This window comes from Lethenteron reissneri, chromosome 16, assembly GCF_015708825.2.
Source record: "Lethenteron reissneri isolate LAM-NWPU_2019-01 chromosome 16, ASM1570882v1, whole genome shotgun sequence".
NCBI lineage: Eukaryota > Metazoa > Chordata > Hyperoartia > Petromyzontiformes > Petromyzontidae > Lethenteron > Lethenteron reissneri.
The window spans coordinates 10713013-10725532 of record NC_083794.1 but is presented as its reverse complement, the minus strand read 5'-3'; the positions used below and the strand labels follow the sequence as shown (position 1 = coordinate 10725532).

Sequence of the window (12520 nt, the reverse complement as noted above, 5' to 3'; positions counted from 1 at the left end):
TCGTCCTATCGTGGAATACGCTGTCGTATCGCGAGTCAAGTCAGAGAGGCAATTCATCTTCCCCGCAGCGCGAGGTCCTCACTTGGTTAGGGCAGCGGGGACTCCCATTCCCCTTCTTCCCTCCACCCCCCCCTTTCATGCGGTTCCGTCGCTCCGGAATGGACCACCGCGGGATTTGAGGGCGCGTCGTATCGGGCTCGCTTCTTTGTTGCAACAAAAATGTGAAAAGAAAACCAAAAAGAGACGGGAGAGGCAAGACCCCACTCGTTACCTTCGTGAATCTGGCAGAGGAAGGGAGTCAGGGGGTCATCGCCGTCGGCGGGCACCACCGAGCGCGAAAGGGAGACCAGGACGGCTCGCAGGGCCCGCAGGGCGGCGCCCTCCACCTTGCCGCTGCCGCCCACCTGGCAAACCTGCGGTGGGGGGGGAGGGGGCAGCCGGGTGAGACGCGCCGTCCCGGGACGCCCACGGTGATGACGCGAGAACGAGACGGCCATCGGAGGAAGGAGGGGGGGGGGCAAGTGAAGGGCGCGGTTTAGTTTCAAATTATTTTATCGAGTGAACAATTTCTTACGTGGATGTACATTTACAGGCGCAGCAGCCATTCTGGCACTCCGCCGCAGGACGAGGGCCTCCCTACGGCGTGTGGGTTGTAGGGGGGTTATTAGACTGTACTTGGCCACGCTGGTCAGTGAGGGTTTGGTGAAAGCGGAGGAAATAAATGTGGGAGCGAACAAATGAAGTAGAATGGAATTGCAGCACTGCCCTCTACTGCACGCCACGTCACGTGTCTCTTTATATCTCGGCGGGGCCATAAACTCTCGGTGTAAGCACTCTCAGGGTCCTGTGTGAGTTACATCTGGCCTGCTTGACGGTCACTGCATCGTGCGCTTTCAGATGAGCTTGTGCAGCCGTCTGGAACGCTCTTCCTTCCGATATTAGGAAGCCACTGGAGCTATGCACTTCAAAATTTTGATTGAAAGCTAATTTTTTGAGAACTGCTTTGTGCGTTTAGTTTGTTCCCCGTACCTCCGATTAGTACGGATGGCTACGTACGGTGCGAAAGCAGTTCAACATACATATATGCTTGGCCACAAAGTTGAAAACCCACCCTGGTTTAAACACAAGTGCCATTTGATTGACTAAAGTGATCCCAGAACTTGCCTCTCGTCTGATGGAGGCCCACAGGCTAGGGAGGGAGGGTGCAAGTTCCACGGACGTGTACACTTCACAGCAGGAAATCTGAAAAGCACGGGGAGTTGGGGTGGCACACAGGGAAAGGTGAGTATGAAACGACGAGCGTGACAGAAATTAAACGACACGCGGCAACGTCTCGATATTCCACGCTGCCGACATGGCAAGGTGCGAGTTGAATTGGTGGCAGTGATTTTCACCAGCGTTTCCAGGGCATCGACTTTAGCGCTGTTGATGTCCGAGTCCAACTTTTCCAGCAGAAGCGGCAGACAGAACTGAGAATACAAAGACAGGTGAATAAAGATAGAAACAACTGTGGAACCCGTTGTTAATCCACAGCTGGTTGAAGGCCTCCCCACGTCGTGTTGGCTATATAGGGTTGCCGCCTTGTTTGGTCACACGTCACGTTCATTCAGGTCATGCCACAAGTCCTGCACTGCCCCCCCATGACCCGAACCCTAATCCTGATTCTGACTATGATCATAACCCTGGCCTACATCTTAAGCCCTAATTCTAACCCCACCTCAAAAGATGACTCTCACCCTAGCTATACGTCTAATCCTAACCTCACCATAACCTGAACTTTAACCCCAACTCTAACCTGATACCGAACATTAATTCAAAACTCTAAAACATCTCTGACCCTGACACTGACTCTCCGGGCCTAATTTCAACTATGACCTCTAACCCTAACATTGACATTAACCCGAACCCCAAACCCAAACTCGTACCTCGGCAAACTTTGGTGTGGAGCTGAGCACAGCCCGGAGTCCCAGGACCAGCTGCTCGGCGGTGATGCCATGCGGGTCTGTGGTCGGCTGCCAAGACAAAAAAACATTCACCCACGGCAAACGTGTCTTGCGACAAACATTCAAGATTTAAGTTTAGTTTGTTTAAGCAGGTGAGAACTCAAAGAGAACACAATGACCCTCATTTGTGACCTGGGGCAACAGTTTGGCAGTAGGGGGGATGGCAACGATTGCTATTTATAATCCCAATTGAGCAATTTGCGGATAATTTCCCGAATTTGGGACAATTGGAAGCCAAAAACGTGCCAAGATCCGGCGGCGCGGGGGTCGACGGTGGCGACACCGGCACTCACCGGCGTGAAGTCGATGGGGAAGTAGCAGGAGGTCACTTCGAAGAGTTCTTCCACAAAACTCCCTGCCAACGGTCGGCAAACAGGAGCAACCGTCAGATGTGTACAAAAGCATCTGGAAAATTTTCCCCAAAATGACTTGTGATCTCCAACAAGGCCTTAAATTTCTCTCTCGATTATTCTCCCGCTGACTGGTAGATTGCAGTAGGCACGCAACTCGTAGCTACAGCCCAGAGCGAGCGGTATACTGGATGTGGGGTGTGCCGGGCAAGGTAATGTTTTCTGGGTCCCTTACCCGGTTAGCTGTGGCCAGAAATCGAACTCAGGTTTTCCAACTTGCAGTGCGGGCGTGCTAACCGAGCACCATCCTCCATACCCAAGAAGTAACACCAGGGGGCTTTCTTTGAACCAGTGCTGCCTAGGTCAACAACCCGGAAAATATTTACATATCCAGCAAGCGACATCCAGCATACTTTTTTTGCAATGGCTGTGGCTACTAATCACTTGCCCACTCCAATCTAACAGCCACCAAAGAAAGCATTAATTGAGAAATGAATCCCTGAATAATGTGATAATGTTGTGATATATTTATATTTAAATTACTTTGTCCCTCTTCATGGACTGTGTAACACCAAACACATAACCTGGCACTTCCCACCACTATTAAGCAAGCACAGTAATGCAACAATTCATAATTTCCCAATTAAAAATATATTCTTTCGTTTATAACACGTACCAAATATTGCGTGCGAGTATTTTCAATGGTAGCAAATTACAGTAAAACCTTGGATTGCGAGCATAATGCGTTCCGGAAACGTGTTTGTAATCCATCAGTTGTGATCACGTGATGCTCGGCAGACAAAGCATATACACGTACTACTCGTATTGCAAGACCTCGCTCGTTTATCAAATTAATATTTATTTTAAAAATTTGCTCGTCTTGCAAAACACTCGCAGACCAAGTTACTCGCAATCCAAGGTTTTACCGTACATGAAAATTTTGTAGTTCGGATAATTGAGCTTGTTACAATAATAAGCCCAATTTATAATGACAAAGTAACAGAAACAATACAAACAGAAATCTCGAGTGCGTTAAATATGATCCGTAACACCGCCAGCTCGGTACCCTGACCCCTTTAGCCACCCGAGCGCCTGTAACTTTGTACGCGACCGTTACGAGCCAGTCGCTGTCGTCGTTGGAGAGCGAACACGACACTCGTACGTCGCTCACCGAGCTGGTACCCGCGTGACACGATGCCGTGGGCGATACGGAAGGAGATGAGAAGATTGCGTGGGTCTTTCTCCCCGTCCGTGGCCTGGACGAAGCCGTACGTGAAGTCCGTACCGAGTGCCTTCAGCTCTGCAGGGGACATCGAGCACGTCACGCGGCCACGGTCAATCCACGGCTGCATGAAGTCCGCAGGTCGCAACTGGCCTGCTCAACGGTCACCAGAGGTCGCAATCAGGTACCCAATACCCGTACCCCACCCGATACCCGGCTAATCCGTACCCAGCCGGGTACGGGTACCCGTAGGCCGTGAGTTACTGGTGAGTAACCGTTTGTCACTCATTTCCCAACGTCTTGTCTCTTCTCACAATTCAAGTTCCTAGAATCAACCCACCCACGCCTGCAACATGGCTTCATCCCAGAGGTCGCAATCGGGTACCCGATACCCGTACCCTACCCGGCTACCCGTACCCGGCCGGGTATCGGGTACCCGTTTGCGACCCTGGTGCGGCCGGGTACGGGTAAGGAATCAAAACCCGTTTGCGACCTCTGACGGTCACCGCATCTTGCGCTTTCAGATGCTCTTCTGCGGCCGTCTGGAACGCTCTTACCTCCGATATTAGGAATCAACTGGAGCTATGCAATCTAGATTTGAAGTTGGGGAAACGAAACGACATATCTCGGACCGTGTTCGCGAACACAAGGCAGATCTGAAACACGGCAGAGCCAATACCTCTGCCGTGGCTGACCATTGTTATAACGCTGTGGGCTCGCATGATATTGTTTTTTTCCCCGAGACCAAGGTACTCTGCAAACCTTCGGGCTACTATCAAAGGTTTGTTCATGAAGCCATCCAGATAAATAAACAGACATAACTTCAACCGAGAAGATGGATACAAATTGAGCAATCATTGGAAGGATGTTATTAACCAGATAAAACCCTAACTGCTTTGTATTGGTTGTCGTCTATCATATCTGCCGGGTACTGCGACACCACGCAGCGCTCGCCCTCCCCCTACCCCACCCCCCTCCCTATCCCCCCTTGCTCCTCCCCCTTTCTTACCGATATAACCTCTTCCCACGGCAACTCTCTCTCCCACTTCAGCAAAAAAATGTTCTTGCTGTGGTTTTCCCACCTGATGATAATTGCTTGTGTTGCAATCGAAACGTCGTGATTTAATTTATTTTATACCTACGTGACTTTACCGAAAGAAGCAAAGAGTATGGAGCTATGCACTTTAAAATCATCTTGATTGAAAATGCATTTCCTTAGAACAGTTTTTTGTGTTCAGTTTGTTGTCCTTACCACGTACCTCTGATAAGCAAGGTTGGCGACGTACGGTGTAAAATTAATTCAACATACCTACATACATTTCGATTTAAAGCTTTCGTGACTGCCGGGATTCATCTTCTTGGTTCTTTCGGTAAAGTCACGTAGAATGGAAATAATAAAATAATAAAAATAAAACAATATAAAATCATTCTCACGACGTTTCGGCCACAACGCAAGCAGCCGTCCTCAGCTGAAGAACAGGTCCGTCGATAAGACAGAGTCTGAATGACACATCCTGGGCTTGGAGCGTCTATTTAAGCTTCAGACTCGGTCTTATCGAAAGACCTGTTCTTCACCTGAGGACGGCTGCTTGCGTTGTGGCCGAAACGTCGTGAGAATTATTTTTTTATTTTATTTTTATTCTTTTATTATTTCCATTCTACGTGACTTTACCGAAAGAACCAAGAAGATGAATACCTACATACAGTTTAACACGTCGGCTTTCGCGACCAATATCATCCACAATAGAGGTGTTTGGGTTAGATCGCGTAAGTATATACCTACATACATACAAGCAATCACTGGTTAATCATCATCAGCAGTGGTCAATCCACTGGTGCCGTCACCTCTCGCGATCCACTGATGTAAAAATCCACGTAGCACCTGCACACGAGCTAATTTCATCGCTCCAAGTACAAGGAGGAGTCAACTCTCAACTATCCGGGGTGATGACTGGAGAAAACAAAAACACAGGTAGTGAAAAACCTTTCCATATTAGCATATAACAACATTATTATAGATATTTCCCAAGAATGGTGGATAATACGAGTTAATTCTAGATTTGAAGCTTTCGTGACTGCAAGGATTCATATTCTTAGGTTTTTTCGGTAAAGTCACATAGGTAAAAAATTAAAATAAAAGTAAAATAAAAATCACGACGTTTCGGAGGCAACACAAGCTTCCGTCTTCAAGTGGAAGACGGAGGCTTGTGTTGCCTCCGAAACGTCGTGATTTTTATTTTATTTTACTTTTATTAATTTAAATTTTTTACCTATGTGACTTCACCGAAAAAAACCTAAGAATATAATACAACTTAAATATAACACAATTGCACCTGCTGCCATTTGCATAACGTACACCGCTTACGCACCGACACACAACGCAGACGATCCATCAGCTCTTGCCCGCTCCGCCCAGTTACCTGGCTCTTTGGTCTCCATGAAGTTGGCGATGATGTTGTAGACGCTCCGCCGATCAGAGTAGACCAGGGACTGTGGGGCGGACGGCAGGAGGACAAGCGAGGCAACTTCATCATCGATACATAACAAGTATAACCCGTAAAAACAAAGTTTTTCACTATAAATCCTTTATATGCGTGGCGGCTAGAGTCCTCTCGTCCTCTGGCTTGAGATGGCTGCCACCTATGGGTCAGATGATTGCATTGCACCATTAAGCAATTGGTAATTAAATATAATATTTGTCCTAAAAAGTGTAAAATTTTGGAATTTTTTTTCACGAACATTAATTGTCACGCACAACGAGTCTGTGTGGAAAATGTCAGCTCGATTGGATCACGGGAAGTGGGTTAAATAACGACCGAAAGATTTTCACGGTCGTAAGCAAGCAAGCGAACTTAATATAAAGGATTTAAAAATTAATCCTCCCAGTAGCCTTCGAGCCCTCTTGTCGACGCAGTGCAAGATGGAAGGTTTCCCCAAAGCCATCGCTATTCACCCACGGTCACGCGATGCAGAAATTCGCACAGCACTTGCACATGGCTCCATCTCCGTGGTAGTACACGTCAACTTGGGTGTATATCCTCTTTTAGCTACACATCGGGCATCACTTTAAAGGTAATTATCTACAGTTTTGGAAGATGTCTTGTTAATCGGCAGAGTATGTGGTTTGACACAAACGCCACTGCCATGCCAGTGTAGATGAGAATGTCTGTTTGACGGAGAGCATCCAACACTGTGATATTTAATGAGAATTCACGACTTGCGACAAAAAGTTGAGCACGTTATATGAATCTGATTTAATCGGAATTGGAATCGCGATCATGAGAATTGATCTTATTTCGTCAATTTAAGAATCGGTGCATGCCTAAGAATTATTATCGTGATTCACGATCGTGGATAGCGATGGCCATCTGAAGGAAATCGCCAACGCAAGAGTGCAGGGAAACTCAGGGGACAGGTGGAAGCCTTCACCTGAACGTGTACATCTTGGAAGATGGCCTTCAGCACCCGCACCTCGAGCCCCACGGGAAGATTAGGGGCGCTGCTCTGGAAACACAAAAGCCATTTGCTTACACATAGCACCAAAAACTACATTTAAAAAACACTAATGGCCTATTCTAGATTTGAAGCTTTCGTGACTGCAAGGATTCATACGGTTAGGTTTTTTTCGGTAAAGTCACGTAGGTAAAAAATTTAAATTAATAAAAGTAAAATAAAATATAAATCACGACGTTTCGGAGGCAACACAAGTCTCCGTCATCAGGTGGGACACTCACAGCTAAAATTACTGCAGTAATTACTGCCTCCGAAACGTCGTGATTTATTATTTTATTTTATTTCCATTATTACTTTTATTAACTTTTAATTTTATTTTTTTACCTACGTGACTTTAGCGAAAAAACCTAACAGTATAATGGCCTATTGTTAGGAGGTAAAGCTTCCTTATAAGCGTACAGCACAGTCAACTCTGGATTATCCGTCGAAGGATTACCCCGATTTGCCGACTGACCGTGCTTGCGAAAAAAACAAATACATTGACACGGAAGCGCTGGTTAGACTATAAGCTGCCCTGCACTGGCGTTGAGGGTCAGTGATTCATTGGCCACGTCACTTAACACGTGTTGACAAGTAAACCGATTACATTGAGAAGCGATAAAAAAAAAAACACAGTGGAACATTTGGAGTTTTCGTCCTACTTCTACATCGGTAAATGAAACGTTCGTGAAAGTCTTATTGACATATTTCAGCATAATCTGTGTTTTTGTTTACATGTATGTTTAACTTCTGTCGCACAGTTTTCAGTTTTCATTTATTAGGTATAGCCCTGTGAGCCATTCGGCTCTTGAATCGGGTGCAACCGCAACAAACAAAAACATGAACAAGAAAACATCTTAAAGTGACTAAGTAACTTTGTGACTATGTGCAAATAAAAAATCCAAGAAAAGACAGCAAAATATTGCAGAAAAAGCACCGTACACCAACGCTGTGTGCAAAAATCACAGTGGGATGCAAGTCAAACAACAACAACCACAAGACAACTTAGATTAAGGCCATCAGTCTAACTCCGTACTACAACAAATAAACATGGCCAAACCAAAAACTTTTCGAAATCACCAAAATAAAGCCATAAAAGCAATATAATAGTGATCATAGGAACTGTGACCGAATTATCACAATATACGACGTAAACAACATGTACCACCAAACCCTGCAACCATAGCTGGCTGCATGAGTCACTCCACAACAGCAGGAGCATCAGTCGGAGTACCAACATTTTTCAATGCAACTTTAAGATCAGTACACTAAATCAAAACACAGATCATACTTTGCAGAGGTCATCCGGAGCGAAACATTTTAGGCTACTGAATAGCAGTGGCAGCTAGGGGTGTACAACCCCTCAAGAGCAGTTTTGAGTGAAGATCTCACAGGTAGTGATTCAAGTTGCAGTTTATTGGCAATAGCATTTCAGACCCTCCCCATTAGAAAAGAACAAAGAGGCAGTGCAGCTGCGGTTCCTTACCAATGCGACAAATCCTTGCAGCACGCCGGGCAGGACGGTGTAATGGTCCTGGAGTTTGTCAACGTAGAACAAGGCGAGGACTTCCACTGGGAAAACACGCGGTCACAATCGCGCGTTGGAGCAAACTATCAACAACAACAAACTAAATACATTTAACGATTCCCGTGATCGGCGATATCATTGAACTAATCACCGATCGCAACACACGCGGTCGTCATCAGTCAAAGGAGTCAGCCTCTAAAGGCAAACTGTTTAGAAAGGTTTGGGGATGGGCTTAGCCCAAGAGTATCAACAGCACAAGCAGCATGGGCGGTGCACGAGTGCCAATGCAGCAACAATGCCAATGTAGCAGCAATGCCAATGCAGCAACAATGCCAATGCAGCAACAATGCCAATGCAGCAACAATGCCAATGCAGCAACAATGCCAATGTAGCAGCAATGCTTCAAATCAAGATCATTGCACTATTCAATACAAGAGATTATTTTTCGTCTCCTTGGTAATCATCGCGATCATATTATTTCTTGTTGCTTATGGCTCATTTGTACAGTGCTGTTTGCTCCACAAGCCTAAATGTGACATTCGCATGTCATTTGCAGGATTTAGAGATGATCGATTCTCAGTTGGATGATTCAATGTATATAACACGAGCTTAAACATCTATTTTAACCAATTATAATTCTTGTTGGTAATCTACCAGTCAGCGACTAGTATTCAGGTTATAATTAGGGTTTGAGTTACGCAATAACCAAGGTTTAAAGGTGCCTTTATAATATAAATCAATGACTCCATTCATCGCTACATGCCTACAAAAACACGAAGCCAACATCAGAAACTGCAAGCGATGACGGTGTCTCGACTCTAGGCCATTAAACGTCTTACGCTCTTTGGGTTGCAGCTTGCGCAAGTTGTGCTGTAGGACGTCGGAGAGCAGGCGGGTCCCCAGCGCACGGATCTCAGTCTCCGTGTGAGTGAGATAGACCCTGCGACAATCACAGGCGGAACCGTACGGCAACGCGCCGAGATGACGGATGCAAGGTGGTGAAACCTCCGACGACGTGGTGGCCCCCCGTATAGCCTGAACAGACTGTAGGGGCAAGTGCTGTTAGTGAGCACCTCTGATGGCCGGCAATGGCACACGAGGGGATGGGTGGGCAGCACCGCGCCTGGTCACCTTTGTCTTCCCAGTGGTGTTTACACACCGCACCAGGTATTTATTTGAGGCTCCGCCAACCTAGGGGAGGCCCAGGACCGGTTCAGATAATTGTCACTGGTGTTGGCCGCGAGCCGGAATCGAACTCTGGCCGCTATGTTCATAGCGCAGCGCGCTAACCGCTACACTGGTGGCTTCATACCCATATGGATATGCACCAGGGTTTAATATCAACAGGTTCTGACTAGTTCGGCCACTTGAATAATATTTATCCACCTGGCACACCCACACCCATTATACATCTTTCTATGGCTGTGTCCACTGGTCATGTGCCATCTACTCCAGTCTACCAGTGACCCAGAATATATTGAGCGATACATTAAGCCCTGGCATTCGCCGTTTAAAATGTTGCTCCCCAGGTCAACTGGACATGCGCCCCTTCAACTGATAAAAGTCCGAAGCACGTACGCAAACCAGGTCGAGACTGAAACTGCTCAAGGTTTTAGCCAACCAGAATATGATGATTTACAGTTTGTTTGCTGCCGATATCCCGCAGCATCTCAACGCACCTTGCTAAACAACAAAACCACGTTCTCAACAAAAAACTGCTTGAAAAAAACAGGCATTAGAGGGGAATGGGGAGGGTGGAAATAATCCTATATCACAGACACAGGGAGAGACGACCCTGCACACACAAGCAGCAGGATGCAATAGTCACCGACAAGTCAATTCCCGGGGGAACATCAGGCAATACGCCAGCCACCAGCCATCCCTACCAACCACCATGGCACTGTCTGGGGTGATTTTTCAGAACTATCACAATCTTTGAATTTCCGTTTGACCCCCGAGATACACTGGTGAACACGGGTCCTGGCATCCCTGAGGATGGTCTGGCACTCATGGGTGCTGTTCCGTCTGTGCCCGGGGCTTGTCGTTGCTGTTGGATGCTGGCCCCGACTTTTCCGGCTTCCCCCGTTGTTGGTCATGGGTCGTAGTTGTTGTTGGATCCCGGACTGTGCCGCTGTATTACTCTCTCGTATGTATGTTGAACCTTAACTTCTTTTGCACCGTACGTAGCCAACCGTGCTAATCGAAGGACAACACATTTAACACAAAAAGCAGTTTTAAAGAAATGAGTCTTCCATCGAGATGATTTAAAAGTAAAAAGCTCCAGTGACTTCCAAAGATCAGCAGGAAGAGCATTCCAGATGGCTGCACAAGCGCATCTGAACGCACGATATGCAGTGACTATCTTTGTCCGATGGCTATGTCCTCACCCAACCCCAACCCCTTCAGCCCGAATGTAGTTTTTAGTCATTGTTGCGAAGAATATTGAGATGCGGTGGCGTTAAGACGCCAAACACACTGAATCGGTGGTTGTCGTTGTTGTCGTTGTCACCTACCCCATATTATCCACCAGGTCCAGCAGCGAGCATTTGCCTTCGGCGACATCTGCAAAGACGAGACTTGTCAGCTTGGGCAACATCACCCCTTCCCCCATCACCAATGCCACCATCATTATCACACACACACAAACCGACATGAACTTGATGATCAACAGGCCCAGGTCATGTAAGTATTATACACCCCACTCCCCCTCCAGCCATTAGAGGCTGCTACATTCATCACAATGTGTGGGGAAAAATATAGATTCTTGAACTGAATGTGCCTTATATGGGGAGGAGTGGTGGCGGTAATTTATTTCACTTTTAAGACGATCCATTAATCGTAAAACCCAACCCTGGAACCTAATTTAAAGTTCTGACCCTAAATGTGAATCACTAACCCTTAACCAACCCCGACCATAATCTCTAACGGTAAACCGAACTCCTGACGTTAAAATCCCTACCCCTAATGCCAAACCTCTAACCGTAAACCCTAATGACTAAACTCTAACTACAGACCTTAAACTTAACCTCGACACGAACTCCTAAACCCCTAACCACTAAACCCGAACCAAAAAACCCACCTGTAAACCCTAACCACTAAAACCCTAACCACTAAAACCATAACCACTAAAACCCTAACCTCAACCTGAAAAACTAACTCCTATCCCTAAACCATAGCTAATGTATTGTACGTTGAACTTCTTTCGCACCGTACGTAGCCGACCGCGCTAAACAGAGTTTCGGTGAAGGACAACAAACTGATCACACTAAAATAATTTCTAAATAAATTAGTTTTCAACCAAAATTTAAAAGTGCATAGCTCCAGAGAATTCCTAACGAACCCATAAAAACCAACCTCTGATTCCACAAAAACAACTGCAGAAGCAGTGTTCATTCATAGTCCATCAAATGGCAAATGTCACCTACTATTAGTACAGTAGTAGTCACTCACATAACTGATGTAATCCAAGGAATGTGTAACTTGGCCGATTACAGCACGAGTTTTGTCAGCTTGTACTCACAAACACCAATTAAGTTCAAAGCCTAAGTGTGGGAATCCGTGCATCTCCATCGAGGACCCATGTCTATGTCAATGGTGACCGTTCCACATTCAGGTGGCAGGACCAGTCCATCCATTGGCTTGTCATTAAAGGATGTGATTACACTTGGGACCAATATTTGTGGGTGAATTTGACAACAAACGAGTATTGGACGCACAGTCAACTGTTATAATATCAAGCTTGTCAATAGTGAACGTTCCACATTCAGGTGGCAGGACAAGTCCATCCATTGGCCTGTCATTAAAGCATGTGCACCTGATACACTTGGGACCAATATTTGTGGGTGAATTTGACAACAAACGAGTACTGGACGCATTGTCAGAATGTTATATCAGGCGTGTCAACCAAATCAGGAGTGAGAGCCCG

General features: G+C 46.3%; 1 protein-coding gene across 1 annotated transcript in view; it reads right to left on the bottom strand.

Moving 5' to 3' along the window:
• LOC133342969 (MMS19 nucleotide excision repair protein homolog) overlaps positions 1-12520 on the bottom strand; it is a 49920-nt gene that overhangs the window by 36795 nt on the left and 605 nt on the right. Inside the window, exons 2-12 of the mRNA XM_061552373.1 lie at positions 11109-11157; positions 9435-9535; positions 8554-8639; positions 7005-7079; positions 5996-6065; positions 3525-3653; positions 2297-2358; positions 1926-2012; positions 1395-1469; positions 1165-1242; positions 272-413 (exon numbers count right to left, since the gene is read on the bottom strand). Of these exons, the coding sequence (XP_061408357.1) occupies positions 272-413; positions 1165-1242; positions 1395-1469; positions 1926-2012; positions 2297-2358; positions 3525-3653; positions 5996-6065; positions 7005-7079; positions 8554-8639; positions 9435-9535; positions 11109-11157 (954 nt within the window). The remainder of the gene's footprint in view (positions 1-271; positions 414-1164; positions 1243-1394; positions 1470-1925; positions 2013-2296; positions 2359-3524; positions 3654-5995; positions 6066-7004; positions 7080-8553; positions 8640-9434; positions 9536-11108; positions 11158-12520) is intronic.